The sequence below is a fragment of the Schistocerca americana genome, chromosome 8, assembly GCF_021461395.2.
Source record: "Schistocerca americana isolate TAMUIC-IGC-003095 chromosome 8, iqSchAmer2.1, whole genome shotgun sequence".
NCBI lineage: Eukaryota > Metazoa > Arthropoda > Insecta > Orthoptera > Acrididae > Schistocerca > Schistocerca americana.
Genome location: NC_060126.1, coordinates 239967890 through 239986238, shown reverse-complemented (window position 1 = coordinate 239986238; position 18349 = coordinate 239967890). Strand labels below are relative to the sequence as shown.

General features: G+C 46.4%; 1 protein-coding gene across 1 annotated transcript in view; it reads left to right on the top strand.

The window, feature by feature from the left end:
* The window catches only part of LOC124544658 (collagen alpha-2(IV) chain-like), a 171512-nt gene extending 153403 nt beyond the window's left edge, over positions 1 to 18109 (top strand). Inside the window, exons 12-13 of the mRNA XM_047123275.1 lie at positions 8448 to 11570; positions 16068 to 18109. Coding sequence (XP_046979231.1) covers positions 8448 to 11570; positions 16068 to 16573 — 3629 coding nt within the window. The 3' untranslated portion in view covers positions 16574 to 18109. The remainder of the gene's footprint in view (positions 1 to 8447; positions 11571 to 16067) is intronic.
* The last annotated feature ends 240 nt before the right edge of the window (positions 18110 to 18349 follow it).

Below are 18349 nucleotides of genomic sequence, written 5' to 3'. Positions count from 1 at the left end.
ACTCCTGTTTGATGCTGCATATTAACTTTATTTTATTTATTCACGCAGCAGTGTTTCGCCTTTTTATAAACGCATTTTCAGTGGGTGTCTTGTTATATTATACGATTTTTTCGGTGTCAGTTATTGGTTACAGATTTAAAACAGTTCATGTAATTTTCGTGGTAGAATGGAAACTTACGTACAGATCAGCGTCTAATTGATTATTAGCAAATCAAGCAGCTTCTTCTCATGTGGAAAGTCGAGTGAAAGTCTCATTTGCTTTGGGCAGTGACTGTCTGTTCGTAACATAACACTTTAACTGCCTTTTCTGTGTTTAGAGTGTTATATTCTCTGTATCGTTTATAAAAGTGTTCGCTATGGCACCTGACACTGGACATCCAAGAACATTGTCTACCAATGGACTCTGCAGTGTCAGGAGTCAATAAACAATACTAACACAATCACAAACAACACAAAAAACTGCTCAGAAACAACCACACAATGACAGAACAACAACGACACAAAGAACACATCACAACGAGAAAAAAGGTTCAAGATGTAACACAACGACATATAAGCACAGACTCACAAAAACTAACTACATTTTTGAAAGAAAAGGCATAAACATAGCATGCAAAACAGACAATGCCGTCGAAAAGCATATTCCAAAAATAACAAGACACATACCTCTACCAGAAGGCTGGAAACTGCTATGGAACATACGTCATGGAAGGTATGTGGGAAAACCAGTACAACCTTTGACGCGTGGTACAAAGAATACACCACAGCATGGAAATGTGGGACGAGCCACTTAATCTTTTGCTGACTGGCTGGCTGGTTGGCTAATTTGGTGGAAGAGACCAAACTGTGAGGTCATCGCTCTCATCGGTTTAGGAAGTCGGCCGTGCCATTTCAAAGGAACCATCCCGTAATTTGCCTCAAGCGATTTAGGGAAACCGTGGAAAACCCAAATCAGGATGGCTGGATGCAGTATTGAATCGACGTCCTCCCGAATGCGAGTCAATCTTTGCAAAACATTTAATAGATTTGAATCACAGGAGAGAAAGAAATGAAAATTATAAGTAAAAAATGAAAGACACCTGCTAATTTTGGAAGAAAATTATCATATGTGCAAAACAAAGACAGAAAAGAAGGTACAATTAAAATACAAAGGAAATATGACTTACCGCGCACTGTTTACAATAGGCGATTACATAACAGGCAAACATCCAAATCGATGTTAATAAATACCATTCCTCTCATAGGTGTAAAATCTGTATAGACGCACACACACACATACATACACAAACAACCAAACTTACATCAACACAGACAGTCAAACAAAAAACAAATGGAAGCAAAAACACGGTATTCGGCAACAGTTACAAAAACAAGTGACACTTTAGACACAAAAAATGACAGTTTTGTTACGAAAACTCAGTGGCTACACAGAAAATTGGAGGCTTTCAACCGGTTTCCCACATGAGGGAAAGCTGCTTGGTTTTCAAATAATTAATTAGACGCTGATCTGTAATTACTTTGCAACACGCTAGCACAAGTGAGACCAATACAGACGACAGTGACATCGCCAGAATAATACGTAATCCCGATGATTGGAACACAATAAATACCGAAGCCGATATTGTAGTGAACACACTGCGTGAAGAAAGCAAGCGCCAAAACCCATATGGAAGGAGGTGCAGACAAGCACAAACGACACTACAAACCACACAAGAGGACCCAAGCACGGCCACAGATTCCGAAGCTGAATTAGGCTTGGCTCAAATGGCTCTGGTCACTATGGGACTTAACATCTGAAGTCATCAGTCCCCTAGACTTAGAACTACTTAAACCTAACTAACCTAAGGACAGCACACACATCCATGGCCGAGGCAGGATTCGAACCAGCGACCGTAGCACACAACGGCCGGCGAAACCGAGTTAGGAACCAATACACGAAGTGAGCATGACGCAAAAGGCATCAGCACGTGAAGGACCCAAACCAAAACCACATGACACTGCATGCCATACCACAGTAACAAACAACACAACAAGCAGGAACAATCATAAAACAAACATCGACGCTACATAGTAAGACCCTAGTAATAACGCAACGTCGCTTGGGAGTAGGAGGCTCGAAGAACTTCTGCTCCCAGGCTCCTCCTCCTCAACGATACACTGCATATTTATACTCTCTTCTCCATTTGCAGTTACAATCAATGAATTTTATATATCAAGTGTATTTTCTGTTTAAATTATGTATAAAATTAAAAATGTAAAGTATTAAGTTATTTAAGGAATAACGCATTCAAGTAGCAGTGAACTACACTCTATACTAACAAATTTACAACCATAAGTGTATTCGTCTTGTAAAGTTAAAATTCCTGTATTCCATGTATCAAATGCTCAATCAGTATTTAATCTATATAATACCAGGTGTATGCATCTAAGGTATCGTACAGAATATACCACAACTACCAACAATAAGACAAACAACTGCTGAAGATCATATATGGTGTCCTGACTTGCAACACATCCAGTACTACACCAATACTCACAAGCACAATAAACATACATAAGCACAAATCATTTCATATGAAAATAGCTCAACGTTCTACTGAGACGCTCTCACCTGAAGTAGGTAGAAATAGGCTATTATCAACCAACAAGCTACTTAGGCTGTATTACACATCCAAATATAGTATTTCACTTCGCTCTACATATTGCAACTTATTTTCACCGCACTTATTGTATTACTTTTTTTTATTTTTCTTTAATATTTTCATTATATAAATTATATTCTTATCAACTAGGCAGAAACAAATCATATAGAACCATGTCTCAGCACCCAAGGTCACTAATGTACACTGACATGGTGGCGGTAGTCTCCGAAGTAGCTGGTTCGAACCCTGTTGATGTAAGAAATTTGCATCGCCAGGATTTGACACGTAACGGGAGATAAGGTGCATCCATTAAGTTCCTCGTCAAAAGGCCTTGCGTTAATGACCTGGATTAAATTACAAACCTCTTCACAGCGCCTCATGGGATGAGAGCACGTGTCATTAACGTGGTGATCCATCCGTCGGATAGGAACATTAAGTTCTGCGTCCCCATCTGCGGCGTTACAGCCGTTCAGCAGAGCCACCCAAGATATACACTTGGCAAACCATGAGAGGTTACAGGAAGACCGAGGCAGGCCAGCTGTACTAGGACTTTTACGGTGACAGCAAAGCTTTTGAGTATGTGATTGTCCAAATAAAGAAATATAGTGTGGATTCAGTAACTGCAGCGAGTAAATTTGAATCAAGGTGGAACACCAATTGTGACACTTTAATTCGTAGATGAACGCCATTATGAGACTATGGTCTGCTCTCGGACGTTACTTTCAGAGGCAATGAAGCCATAGTCTGTGTAAAACGCCACTTATAGCGACTGCTAGACGTCGAATTTTTAAAAATAAGTACGCAGTCGAGGAACGGCTACAAAAACAAACATTAAAAAATGATTTTCTTTGGCGTTCTGTGGTACTCGAACAATTAACAGTTGCAGCACCTGTTTTTACATGACGAAAAAGATAGCGATCGTTAGCTGCGGATAAAGTGTGAGTCTGATGCCACCAGACGTAGAACGTGAGAGAGATTGATAATATTATTAATATAAAAATAATACAGTGTGAAAAATGTACGTTTGAAATATGATTAAAGTTACGTAACTGACAATAGTCTGAAACATTTCCGTTAGTATGGAAATAGCGCATGAACGCGTATTATAGCTCGTCTCATGCGCTTTGTACTGACCTGAACTTTTCTGACTGCAAGAATGTAAATTTAATTTAACTGCGAGAATGTAAAATGTCAATAACTTTAAACCAAGCCAGAACTGCATGAATTTACGTAACAAAAAAACTGAATCTGATGCAACATTATTGATCTGAAATTGGCCCTGGTAATAAAATAAAACTTGTTCAGTTTGAAAATAATGGCCCCTGTGCTTAATGACTGCTATCCCCGAAATAATAAAATTTCTTACCTGTATCTGCGCAACGGGAACTTCCTTCGCACTCTTCTCTGTTAGTACCATAAATCGTAAAGTTACCAAAGAGCTACTGCGCAAGGCTGTTGCTTCGCATACATTTTAATTAGATCGAATAATACTGAGACAATAACTTCTTGAGAAAAATAGATAAAAATGACATGTATCTGGGAACTGGTATTGACTTGGGATAACTAGCAATATAACACTAACTGTAAAACTAGTATTTTGACTCTTTGAAAATTAATAATGCTCACAATTAACACACTCAATAAACCGATTATATATTAACAATTAGCTTTACAAAATCATTGGATGTAAGTCCTATACATTGTCTCAGTCATCACTTAAGAATACGTGCATTGCATTACTAACAAAACAATTATCTTTACATTAATTACACTCCTGGAAATGGAAAAAAGAACACATTGACACCGGTGTGTCAGACCCACCATACTTGCTCCGGACACTGCGAGAGGGCTGTACAAGCAATGATCACACGCACGGCACAGCGGACACACCAGGAACCGCGGTGTTGGCCGTCGAATGGCGCTAGCTGCGCAGCATTTGTGCACCGCCGCCGTCAGTGTCAGCCAGTTTGCCGTGGCATACGGAGCTCCATCGCAGTCTTTAACACTGGTAGCATGCCGCGACAGCGTGGACATGAACCGTATGTGCAGTTGACGGACTTTGAGCGAGGGCGTATAGTGGGCATGCGGGAGGCCGGGTGGACGTACCGCTGAATTGCTCAACACGTGGGGTGTGAGGTCTCCACAGTACATCGATGTTGTCGCCAGTGGTCGGCGGAAGGTGCACGTGCCCGTCGACCTGGGACCGGACCGCAGCGACGCACGGATGCACGCCAAGACCGTAGGATGCTACGCAGTGCCGTAGGGGACCGCACCGCCACTTCCCAGCAAATTAGGGACACTGTTGCTCCTGGGGTATCGGCGAGGACCATTCGCAACCGTCTCCATGAAGCTGGGCTACGGTCCCGCACACCGTTAGGCCGTCTTCCGCTCACGCCCCAACATCGTGCAGCCCGCCTCCAGTGGTGTCGCGACAGGCGTGAATGGAGGGACGAATGGAGACGTGTCGTCTTCAGCGATGAGAGTCGCTTCTGCCTTGGTGCCAATGATGGTCGTATGCGTGTTTGGCGCCGTGCAGGTGAGCGCCACAATCAGGACTGCATACGACCGAGGCACACAGGGCCAACACCCGGCATCATGGTGTGGGGAGCGATCTCCTACACTGGCCGTACACCACTGGTGATCGTCGACGGGACACTGAATAGTGCACGGTACATCCAAACCGTCATCGAACCCATCGTTCTACCATTCCTAGACCGGCAAGGGAACTTGCTGTTCCAACAGGACAATGCACGTCCGCATCTCTATGATCGTCTCCATGGGAGAATAGCAGCCTGCATTGCTGCGAAAGGTGGATATACACTGTACTAGTGCTGACATTGTGCATGCTCTGTTGCCTGTGTCTATGTGCCTGTGGTTCTGTCAGTGTGATCATGTGATGTATCTGACCCCAGGAATGTGTCAATAAAGTTTCCCCTTCCTGGGACAATGAATTCACGGTGTTCTTTTTTCAATTTCCAGGAGTGTATTTCGAGCTTCTGCTTAGATTCCTTTTACAGTTAGCAAACATCATAGGATAATGCAGCTAAATAAATCATTACTGGCCGTAGCGAGTAAGTACACACCGAAGAGCCAAAGAAACTGGTACACCTGCCTAATATCGTGTACGGCTCCCCCCCCCCCCCCCCCCCCCAAGAGCCCGCAGAAGTGCCGCAAGACGACGTGGCATGGACTCGACTAATGTCTGAAGTAGTGCTGGAGGGAACTGACGCCATGAACCCCGCAGGGTTGTCCATAAATCCGTAAGAGTACGAGGGGGTGGAGATCTCTTCTGAACAGCACGTCGCAAGGCATCCCAGACGTACTCAGTAATGTTCATGTCTGGGGAGTTTGGTGGCCAGTGAAAGTGTTTAAACTCAGAAGAGTGTTCCTGGAGCCACTCTGTAGCGATTCTGGACGGGTGGAGTGTCACATTGTCCTGTTGGAATATCTCAAGTTCGTCGGAATGCACAATGGACATGAATGGAGGCAGGTGATCAGACGGGATGCTTACGTACGTGTAACCCGCCAGAGTCGTATCTAAACGTATCAGTGGTCTCTTATCCCTCCAGCGGGACAGGTACTACACCATTACAGAGTCTCCACAACTTTGAACAGTCCCCTGCTGACATGCAGGGTCCATTGATCCATGACATTGTCTCCATACCTGTACACGTCCATCCGGTCGCTACAATTTGAAACGAGGCTCGTCCGACCAGGCAACATGTTTCCAGTCATCGGCAGTCCAGTGTCGGTGGTGTGTGGTCCAGGGGAGGTGTAAAGTTTTGTGTCGTGCAGTCATCAAGGGCACACGAGCAGGCCTTCGCCTCCGAAAGCCCATATCGCTGATGTTTCGTTGAATGGTTCGTATGCTGACACTTGTTGATGGCCCAGCATTGAAATCTGCAGCAATTTGCGGAAGAGTTGTACTTCTATCACGTTGAACGACTCTCTTCAGTCATCGTTTGTCCTGTTCTTGCAGGATCTTTTTCCGGCATCAACGATATCGGGGATGTGATGATTTACCAGATATATTCTTGAAATGGAAAATCCCTATGTCATCGCTACCCCAGAGATGGTGTGCCCCATCGCTCGTGCTCCAACTATAACACTACATTCAAACTCACTTAAATCTTGATAACCTGCCATTGTAGCAGCAGTAACCTATCTAACAACTGTGCCAAACACTTGTCTTATATAGGCGTTGCCGATCGCAGCGCCGTATTCTTCCTGTTTACATATCTCTGTATTTAAATACGTGTGCCTATACCAGTTTCCTTGGCCCCAGATGTGTGTATCCAGCACACATCAGATACAACACGTCTTTACAATTGAGAGTCCTCCACACTTCACTCCACCTAGAGTTACTCTAACACATTGCCGATAACACCTCGAATCAGCGACGCTGTTGAGCAGCGACGCTACTACACAATCGATAGTATATTAATTTACACTGCGTATGGTATATACCTTTCAAGTGTACGAGCTACTATAAGGAAAAGCCATGCAACGTAATTTGCGGAATTACCAACTACAGATTTATGTGTGGAAGAGCACTCTCTTTTTTGCCCCCTAGAATATGGCGAAGCATATAAAGGTGCCCCAAGTTCTGGGGACAAAGCCAGTCATCAATTACCACCTTTCAGTTCATGGTGCGAGCGTTCGCTTGGTCGCCAGACTATACTAAATCAAAAGAATTCCAACATGACGTCGGTACAGGACCAGCAACTTGGATAGCATAAATTTTTTGTTGTAATTCCTTCATAGTTGCATTTTATCAAGCTGGAGGCTGGTTTCGAATACCAAGTTCGTTTTCAAAACCAGTGCCTGGATTAGAAATGAACCTCGTAGTTCGAAACCAGTAGCCAGCATAATAAAACTCAACTTGACGGAATTACAATAAAGAATTTATGCTAAATTAGCTGAGTGTTTTGATTGCAGTTTTGATTGTCCACTTCCTTATTAAAGAAACACATATCAGAAGCGCTGTATGTATAATTTTAATTAAAGTATAATATGTATCTAATAATCTTTCGCCTGAGATATGAGACATCTAACTAAAACTGAAGCGTAACGAAGGCTCAGACGTATATACAGTCAATGTCATTTGATATTATAGTAGTATTAACAAAGATTTGTAGTAATTTCTTTGTACACAACGTAGCTACTAACAGTACACGCAACATATTTTCCACTCGCTGTTATTAATTCTTTATCAGTCTTAAAAGAATGTTTTTTTTTTGTTCTTTTATTGTTATCTAAGTTTAAGTACATCTGTAAACAGCATCAAACAAGATCAATGAGTTACAAAGGGAATTCTTCATAAACAGTTTTCCAAGAGTTAGCTGGTCTATTAGCTCTGCTTTTTGCGTCGTTACGTCTTTACTGGTATCATCATATTTCTAATAATTGTGAAAATATCATCGACTACAATGCAAAGAGAGTTTTCTAATGGCTTCTACCTCAGTTACCAGCATAATTTGATTATGTGTTTACCTTCTCATGTAATACGAGAGGAGAGTATCTGCAGGTTTCTGATCATGTTTTCGTAGTTTTTTGTACTACAAAAGTCAGCTATACAAATAACTTAGGTCAAACTTTACTGTTATTGGTTACACAGCCTGTCTTAACACAACGATAGAAAATAAACACATAACACCACAACATCCCTGTCATTCATCGGTAACATAACAATATTAAAACATTGTACTACCTATAATAATTTATAAACAAACTATGCCAAGAAAAAACGTAAAAAGTTAATGCATATATCACAGTACGCCCTAATGAAATTATTCTTCGCTCCAGGCTATCCAGGAGCCCCAGGAGTACCGACAGGACCAGGAACTGGCCAACCACAACCAGGACAACCGGGAGCACCAGGTACTCCTGGACTACCAGGCAGCCCTGGAACACCAGGTCAACCAGGCACACCAGGCTACCCAGGAGGGCCAGGATATCCAGGCCAACCAGGAATATCAACAGGACCAGGTGGAAGACCACCAACTGGAGGGTACCCAGGAGGACCAACTGGCCCAGGTGCACCAGGACAGCCAGGAGCACCAGGACTGCCAGGGCAGCCCGGATACCCAGGACAGCCAGGAGTACCATCAGGACCAGGAGGAAGACCACCCACTGGAGGTTACCCGGGAGTACCGACCGGACCAGGTGGAAGACCACCAACTGGAGGGTACCCAGGAGGACCAACTGGTCCAGGAGCACCAGGACAACCAGGAGCACCAGGACTACCAGGGCAGCCTGGATACCCAGGGCAGCCAGGAGTACCATCAGGGCCAGGAGGAAGACCACCCACTGGAGGTTACCCAGGAGTACCATCAGCACCAGGTGGCAGACCACCTACTGGAGGTTATCCAGGAGGACCAACTGGACCAGGATTACCAGGAGGACCAGGATCACCAGGGCAACCAGGCCAACCTGGCACACCAGGTAAACCAGGAACACCAGGATACCCTGGAGGACCAGGATACCCAGGCCAACCAGGAATACCAACAGGACCAGGAGGAAGACCACCAACAGGAGGATACCCAGGAGGACCAACTGGTCCAGGAGCACCAGGACAGCCAGGAGCACCAGGACAGCCAGGATTACCAGGGCAACCAGGTGCACCGGGTTACCCTGGAGGTAGACCACCATCACCAGGCTATCCAGGAGGTCCAGGATTACCAGGCACACCAGGACAACCAGGATATCCAGGAGGACCATCAGTACCTGGTGGCCGACCACCTACTGGAGGTTACCCTGGAGGACCAACTGGGCCAGGAGGACCTGGATTACCGGGCCAACCAGGACAACCTGGTGCGCCAGGACAACCAGGAACGCCAGGCTACCCAGGAGGACCAGGATATCCAGGCCAACCAGGAATACCAACCAGACCAGGAGGAAGACCACCAACAGGAGGATACCCAGGAGCACCAGGTGGTCCAGGAGCACCAGGACAGCCAGGAGCACCAGGAATACCAGGACAGCCTGGATACCCAGGACAGCCAGGAGTTCCAACAGGCCCAGGTGGAAGACCTCCTACTGGAGGCTACCCAGGGACACCAGGGGGACCAACAGGTCCTGGAGGTCCAGGATTACCAGGCCAACCAGGACGACCTGGCACACCAGGTCAGCCAGGAACACCAGGATACCCAGGCGGACCAGGATACCCAGGTCAACCAGGAATACCAACAGGACCAGGAGGAAGACCACCAACGGGAGGATACCCAGGAGCACCAAGTGGTCCAGGAGCACCAGGACAGCCAGGAGCACCAGGAATACCAGGACAGCCTGGATACCCAGGACAGCCAGGAGTTCCAACAGGCCCGGGTGGAAGACCTCCTACTGGAGGCTACCCGGGGGCACCAGGAGGACCAACAGGTCCTGGAGGTCCAGGATTACCAGGCCAACCAGGACGACCTGGCACACCAGGTCAGCCAGGAAAACCAGGATACCCAGGTCAACCAGGAATACCAACAGGACCAGGAGGAAGACCACCAACAGGAGGATACCCAGGAGCACCAAGTGGTCCAGGAGCACCAGGACAGCCAGGAGCACCAGGAATACCAGGACAGCCTGGATACCCAGGACAGCCAGGAGTTCCAACAGGCCCAGGTGGAAGGCCACCTACTGGAGGTTACCCTGGAGCACCAGGAGGACCTGGACTACCAGGAGGGTCAGGATTACCAGGCCAACCTGGACAACCCGGTACACCAGGACAACCAGGAACACCAGGCTATCCTGGTGGACCAGGATATCCTGGCCAACCAGGAATACCAACAGGACCAGGTGGAAGACCACCAACTGGTGGGTACCCAGGAGGACCAACTGGCCCAGGAGCACCAGGACAGCCAGGAGCACCAGGAATACCAGGACAGCCTGGTTACCCAGGACAGCCAGGAGTTCCAACAGGTCCAGGTGGAAGACCACCTACTGGAGGTTACCCAGGAGCACCAGGAGGACCAACAGGTCCTGGACTGCCAGGAGGTCCAGGATTACCAGGCCAACCTGGACGACCTGGCACACCAGGTCAGCCAGGAACACCAGGATACCCAGGAGGACCAGGATACCCAGGTCAACCAGGAATACCAACAGGACCCGGAGGAAGACCACCAACAGGAGGATACCCAGGAGGACCAACTGGTCCTGGAGCACCAGGACAGCCAGGAGCACCAGGCCTACCAGGTGCACCAGGTTACCCTGGAGGTAGACCACCATCACCAGGCTACCCAGGAGGTCCAGGATTACCAGGTGCTCCAGGACAGCCAGGAGTACCTGGACAACCTGGATATCCAGGAGGGCCATCAGGGCCTGGTGGTAGACCACCCACAGGAGGGTACCCTGGAGGACCATCTGGGCCAGGAGGACCAGGATTACCAGGCCAACCAGGACGACCTGGCATACCAGGTCAGCCAGGAACACCAGGACAGCCAGGAGGACCAGGATATCCAGGCCAACCAGGAATACCCACAGGACCAGGTGGAAGACCACCAACTGGTGGTTTCCCAGGAGGACCAACTGGTCCAGGAGCTCCAGGACAGCCAGGAGCACCAGGACAGCCAGGCGCACCAGGAGTACCAGGACAGCCAGGATACCCGGGACAGCCAGGACTGCCAGGAGGACCAGGTGGAAGACCACCCACCGGTGGATATCCAGGAGCACCAGGCGGCCCAACAGGACCTGGTGGACGGCCACCTACCGGTGGTTACCCTGGAACACCAGGTGTACCAGGTTACCCAGGATATCCAACAGGACCTGAGGGACCAACAGGACCTGGAGGCAGGCCTCCACCCGGATATCCAGGAGGGCCTGGAGCACCTGGGGCTCCAGGTACTCCTGGAGCACCTGGACTCCCTGGACAACCTGGAACACCAGGGTACCCAGGAGCACCAGGAGGACCTAGTGGAGGACAACCACCTTCTACTACTCCAGGTATGACTATTTCTTGTACCTCCAGATAGAATAGAACTGTATTTATTAAAGTTACTTATATCCTCAAAATAATTGAATTCATGTACATCAAGTAATACAGTGACTTAAGTTTGCCTACCATTACAGTAATTGCTCTTTTCTATGACACAGGAGAGTGAAAAATAATTTCACCCCGATGAGTAACAAAGTGCGACAGGCATGACAAATAGGTACAGATAATAGTTTTCGATTGATTTAATCGATAAAATGTTTATATTAAACGTCAAAATCGTTTCTAGGGCAGAAATCATTACTTCTGTATTCGTTAAAATAGTGTACACTGCACAATATGAGCTGTACTTGCTCCTTTGGATAATATGGGGAAACTGTAACATATATACACAAGCAATTCGGGACTAATTATCTGAACCCCTAAAGGCCAGTTGCTCTACTAAACATAGAGGATTCATTGTCCAACACTTTCCTCCTCAGGGCTGTCTGGTTCATTTTCTCTTCGCTGCTCTGTTGTGGCAGTACCAGCTGCATGTCATTATATTAGAAGTAAGAAAAGGCTGATTACACTTTCATTATAGTTTGTTTACTCATGGTCTCATGGTTATATTCTCCCTCATCAATTTACGCTTTAGAAGTTTCTCTATTTTTATATCGAAACTCTACTTTTCCCCGATCTGCTGCGCCTCCCATATCCTTATTGGTTTTCTACCATCTCTGCATAGGTAGTTCATGTCGTCGCATTCAATCAGTTTTCGGGTTGTAAGACTTAGCGACGATTAGATTGGCTGTTTTCAAAACATGTTCATAGTAGCGGCGAAGATATATCCAGTTTCTGTCGGCAATTATGGCTGGTGACTTGATCTAATGCGAAAATGCCTATCTTGCCATGTAAGATCGACGTGACTTTCAGTGAACATTTTTCTGTGCAACATGACGCTCAATCTCTTACCCACTTATACTGAAAGAAGATTTAACACTTGTGTATCACACAATAGCCAAGTTACATTAGAACACATGCTGGTTTGATCGTAGATAGCACATCGCTGCTGATGCGGCCATCTCTTAGTACATCTAACTCAAGGTAGTGTAATGCGACCACATTTACCAGATTTTATCCTTTGTACGTTCAAGAGAGAAAAAGCTTTCAAGAACTCAGTGTCTGTGATATTCAGTATCATGTACCAAGGCTGGAGAAGCGTACTTCTTTATATAAATGTTTTAAGAACAACAAAATCCATTTGTTTTGCTCGCGATGCTGTTCCTCTGATACTTTCCGAGATTTCTCAGGGTGTAGACCCAAGATAACCCAGTTTGCATTCTCCTTCCTTGGATCTAGCTAAACAACCACGTACATGTTGCAGCTCACCTAATTAGCTCTTGTAGAAATAGTCTTGGTAATCGACTACTGACCCAAGCCAATTGTCAATTGACATATTAGTCATGCTGGACTATTTTAAATATATATAACTATTTCTATAGCACTAGTGATTGTAATAATGACTATTTTACGTAAACAGGTGGTTTGATCCTGCTATGATGATGAAAATTTTCTATCTGTGTGGTAGCTAACTGACTCGAATGAAGGTAGGTTTCCATGAAGGGCACGACATGCTTCGGTCACAGCAGTAAGAAGAAAGTGATAAGGTACTGGACGCGCGGCGTTTCTGATGCCCGACCGGCCATCCAGGTTTACGTAGTTTCCCTAAGTCATAAACGTCAGATGCTGCCTTGCATCCTTTACAAGGGGCACGGCTGATTCCCTTCCTTAGCCTTCCCAAATCAGAATTATTTTCTCTCTCTAACGACCTCATCTTCAAAGGGATGTGTAACCCTAAACGTCCTTCCTTTCGAACGCCCCCTTTATTGTTCCAACACTACCACAGGCAGCGAGGCCCTACAGCACATGAGACATTTCACACGGTCGTAAAAATAGTAATCGAGTGGAAACAGTTCAAGAGAACGAGATGGCCACGAATCACGACCTCTATTCATTACTGAGCAAACGTCTGATGTATGTGTTCACTAGCAAGTCTTGTTAACGGGGGTAGGACGTCTTCGTAAGTTAGAGAGATTCTTCGATGAATTTTGCACAGCATACAAGCTCTAGAATTTATTTAATTTATGAAAAAAAGGAATGAGCTGTTGTATTTTTAACTTCATGTTTTGAAGAAACACAAATTTTGTAGTTAATTACCTCAATTTTTACCACACTTTTTAATAGATTTGGAAAATTCTAGAGTTCTATATGGTTTGTGTGCTGTCCAAAATTCATCGAAGACTCTCTCTTACTTATGAAGAAAAGTGTACCTATAGCAACAAATGCTGCCATTAGTAAGTGAAAAAATGATGAAATTTCACATGTAAAAAAAAATTATTTCGTTATGTTTTACAACTTCCACTGCTAAGAGTGTGAATTCTGAACCCTTCCTGGTCATGCTGACAAAGTTTTATAAATGTATTTGTAAAATTATAGACAGTGGAAATTGAAATGTCCTGTGGTGCCTCTCCTGCTCCAAGTCGGCCCGTTTGACGTCCTACCCCCCCCCCCCCCCCCCCTTTAGTGAACTGGAACTCTCTCATGTTGGAGCTTGTAAAGTTTGGAAGGTAGGAGACGAGGTACTGGCAGAAGTAAAGCTGTGAGGACGAGACGTGAGTCGTGCTTGGGTAGCTCAGATGGTAGAGCACTTGATCCGCGAAAGTCAAAGGTCCCGAGTTCGAGGCTCGGTCCGGCACACAGTTTTAATGTGCCAGGAAGTTTCATCAATATTGTGCAAACCAGGCTTTACTACTAAAATTATGTAACTACACGACAAAACTTTTCGAGTTACCAGAACAGAGAAAGTTATTTTTCTCCAGAAATAACAGCAACACTTTGCACCAAAAATGTTGACGAAAGAGTTTCCTCACCGGTAGCAGGTGAAATACGCCACTGGTCCACCTCATCCAGTGGTCCAATGATTCGGTCTTTCCTTACGAGATCTAGACAATTACGCTTTCTTTTAATTTTAAGACAACTACATTTGTTCGCTTCCTCCTTCTCTGATATTACACTACTGGCCATTAAAATTGCTACACCAAGACGAAATTCACATGATAAACGGGTATTCATTGAACAAATATAATTTACTAGAACTGACATGTGATTACATTTTCACGCAATTTGGGTGCATAGGTCCTGAGAAATCAGTTCCCAGAACAACCACCTCTGGCGTAATAACCGCCTTGATACGCCTAGGCATCGAGTCAAATAGAGCTTGGATGGCGTGTACAGATACAGCTGCCCATGCAGCTTCAACACGATACCACAGTTCATCAAGGGTAGTGACTGGCGCATTGTGACGAGCCTGTTGCTCGGCCACCATTGACCACACGTTTTCAATTGGTCAGAGATCTGGAGAATGTGCTAGCCAGGGCAGCAGTCGAACATTTTCTGTATCCAGAAAGGCCCGTACAGGACCTGCAACATGCGATCGTGCATTATCCTGCCGAAATGTAGGGTTTCGCACGGATCGAATGAGGGTTAGAGCCACGGGTCGTAACACTCTGAAGGTAACATCCACTGTTCAAAGTGCCGTCAATGCGAACAAGAGGTGACCGAGACGTGTAACCAATGGCACCCCCATACCATCAGGCCGGGTGATACGCCAGTATGGCGATGACGAATACACGCTTCCAATGTGCGTTCACCGCGATGTCGCCAAACACGGATGCGACCATCTTGATGCTGTAAACAGAACCTGGATTCATCCGAAAAAATGACGTTTTGCCATTCGTGCACCCGGGTTCGTCGTTGAGTACACCATCGCAGGCGCTCCTGTCTGTGATGCACCGTCAAGGGTAACCGCAGCCACGGTCTCCGAGCTGATAGTCCATGCTGCTGCAAACGTCGTTGAACTGTTCGTGCAGATGGTTGTTGTCTTGCAAACGTCCCCATCTGTTGACTCAGGGATCGAGACGTGGCTGCACGATCCGTTATAGCCATGCGAATAAGATGCCTGTCATCTCGACTGCTAGTGATACGAGGCCGTTGGCATCCAGCACGGCGTTCCGTATTACCCTCCTGAGCCCACCGATTCCATATTCTGCTAACTGTCGTTGGATCTCGACCAACGCGAGCAGCAATGTCGCGATACGATAAACCGCGCTAGGCTACAATGTGACCTCTATCAAAGTCGGAAACGTGAGGGTACTCATTTCTCCCTCTTACCACAACAACGTTTCACCACGCACGCCGATCAACTGGTGTTTGTGTATGAGAAATCGGTTGGAAACTTTCCTCATGTCAACACGTTGTAGGTGTCGACACCGGCGCCAACCTTCTGTGAATGCTCTGAAAATCAAATCATTTGCATATCACAGCTTCTTCTTCCTGTTGGTTAAATTTCGCGTCTGTAGCACTTCTTCGTGGTGTAGCAATTTTAATGGCCAGTAGTGTATCAGATGTAACTAGTGACATGGTGTGCTACATTTGGTTATGACTGCATGTACCTGTGTGTGTCGCAGGAGGCGGAGCGCCCCCAGTGCAGCTGGTGCCCTACCCGCTGCCCATCGTACCAGTCCCGGGCCTGTGCCCGTGCTACCTGGTCGAGCCCAGTGCCAACGGTACGTCTGGCAACGTGAGCCTGCCGCCCACGCCTCCCCCCTACAGGCCTCCGCCGACCTACAGCCCGCCCCCGCAGCAGCAGGGCGGCCTGCCGCCCTACGCCTTCATCGGCTTCATCCCAGTCATCTTCTACCCGTACTGCCCGGGCAACGGCAGCGATCCCAGCCAGACGCTGCAGCCCATGTTCCCCTCGGCGGTGCTGGCGCCCTACCCCTGCTCGCAGTGCGGCTCGGGCAGTGGGGAGCAGTTGCCGCCGCCCACGCTGGCGCGCTTCGACCCCTCGTCCAGCTTCGGGCGCGTGCTGGACCTCGCCAACATCCCGCTCACCTCTGTCGTCAGGGCGCCGCACCGGCGAGTCATGAAGCGCAGGCATCGAGTGCTCCCTGCCACGGCACCGGCGCTCTGAGACTGACAGCCCGTACAGAATCGCCCTCGCCTGTCCTGAAGATGGCCACTTCCGTTGCCTTCGAAACGCTACCGTGCCTCCAGCTCAAGTGGCCTACCAGACAGCATGAACTGGGACACGAAACTACGTAAAAACTGTTGTACATCTATTCCACACATACGTAACAAGGGTGTTATACACTTTGCGATAGTTCTCGAACTCGTATCTAGGCGCCAGTTTCCTTTGTTGATCACGTCCCGACCTTACCAGAGGGTGCCAACATTTTACAAAATGTCTGCAGGCTTTCGTGGCCGTTATCACTGAAGTTAAAATCATCTGGGTTACAGTGTTCTAGCAGTAGTGGACACCAAAAGATCCTGAGGAAGATCCCAGCAGAGGGGTCGAAATGTCGAACATTTTAGAAGAAACATGACGCGGCCTAATAACCCAGAAGATTTTAACTTCGTTTTACAAAATGTTCTTCACATATTTGTTCCAGTGACTTCCTCTACCTTGCGTGGTCTGTCCAAAACTAATCTAGACCCCGATTTCCTGTCTGCTAGAACTTTTTCAGCACATTCAACATATAAATTACAGAAACATTTTTGAGATGTTATGTTAACATCGAGGTATGCAGAGAAGGTAGAAACAATTATGATTACAAGGAAAGCAACGCCTATAAAAATTAGAGCCAGTACTTGAATACAATATGAAGTAAAACCTCACTGCTGTCTAGATAAAAAGAAGTCCTCTTGGAAGGAGGCACTGAGTGAGCATACTCGGCGAAACGGAAGCGGCAATTGTCGACAGGCGGGCTAGATTCTCGGTCTCTACTCCTGTCGCTACTGATCTATTTGCTCTCGTACCTACATTTTTCGTTCCACCCCTCATCCACCCCTCGCATCCTTTCTAGACTAACACATCACCTGCAAAGATCCCACATCAGAGAGCTTTCTGGATCAGTCGCGGCGACGGAGGACTCGGCTACTGCTGTCCCTGTCGCAGGGGCAGTGTTGGCCGGATGGCTCTGGGCGTCTGAGTAAGGAGAACCTCGCGCCGTGCTCACTTCGCTCGACGGCGGCCATGCTGCAGGAAATGCTCACTGCTAATCACTATTTATATGCATACGTGAAAACGCTCCGTTGTGGGCTTCGGCGCCTCGAAAGCTTCCCTACTTCGCAGCTACCTTTGCCTCTCGCTACACATGCTCCGCTCCACCGCACTACATTATGAAGATCACATGCCCAGGTCCATCCTCACGTAACACCGTCAGAGAGTGCCTATTGTATTTAAAAAACATTTTCTAATCCTTAAATTATATTCTACACATGCCAATAATTATTTTTGTACAATGAGAAAATACTTTATAAGCAAGTATTTTAACATGTAGAAACTTTGTTTCAACAATTAATGAGACGGATGTCGCTTGTTTTTAAGTTAAGATTTCATTGACTCTACAGGTGTATGAATAAATTGTCCGTATATACGTATCTCGCATTTTTATGAGTCGTACAAAGCTGTAAACACAAAAAATTAAAATACAGTCTTTTTATAAAATTAGTGTACACATTTATTTTGAATACATCCCTGTCTCGCCTGCAGTAATCAGAACAATTGAATGGCCATCCTCCGTCGCATTTGGATAGCGTTTCTGGATCGTAATGCGATACTCGGCTTTAGGATGCCAATTTGAATGAGGGTGTATGCTTTAATTGTGCCTTTATGTGTGTGTCCTATATGGACTACAAATTAAACTACATATAAACATGCATATACGTTTGTACTATATTTCTCATA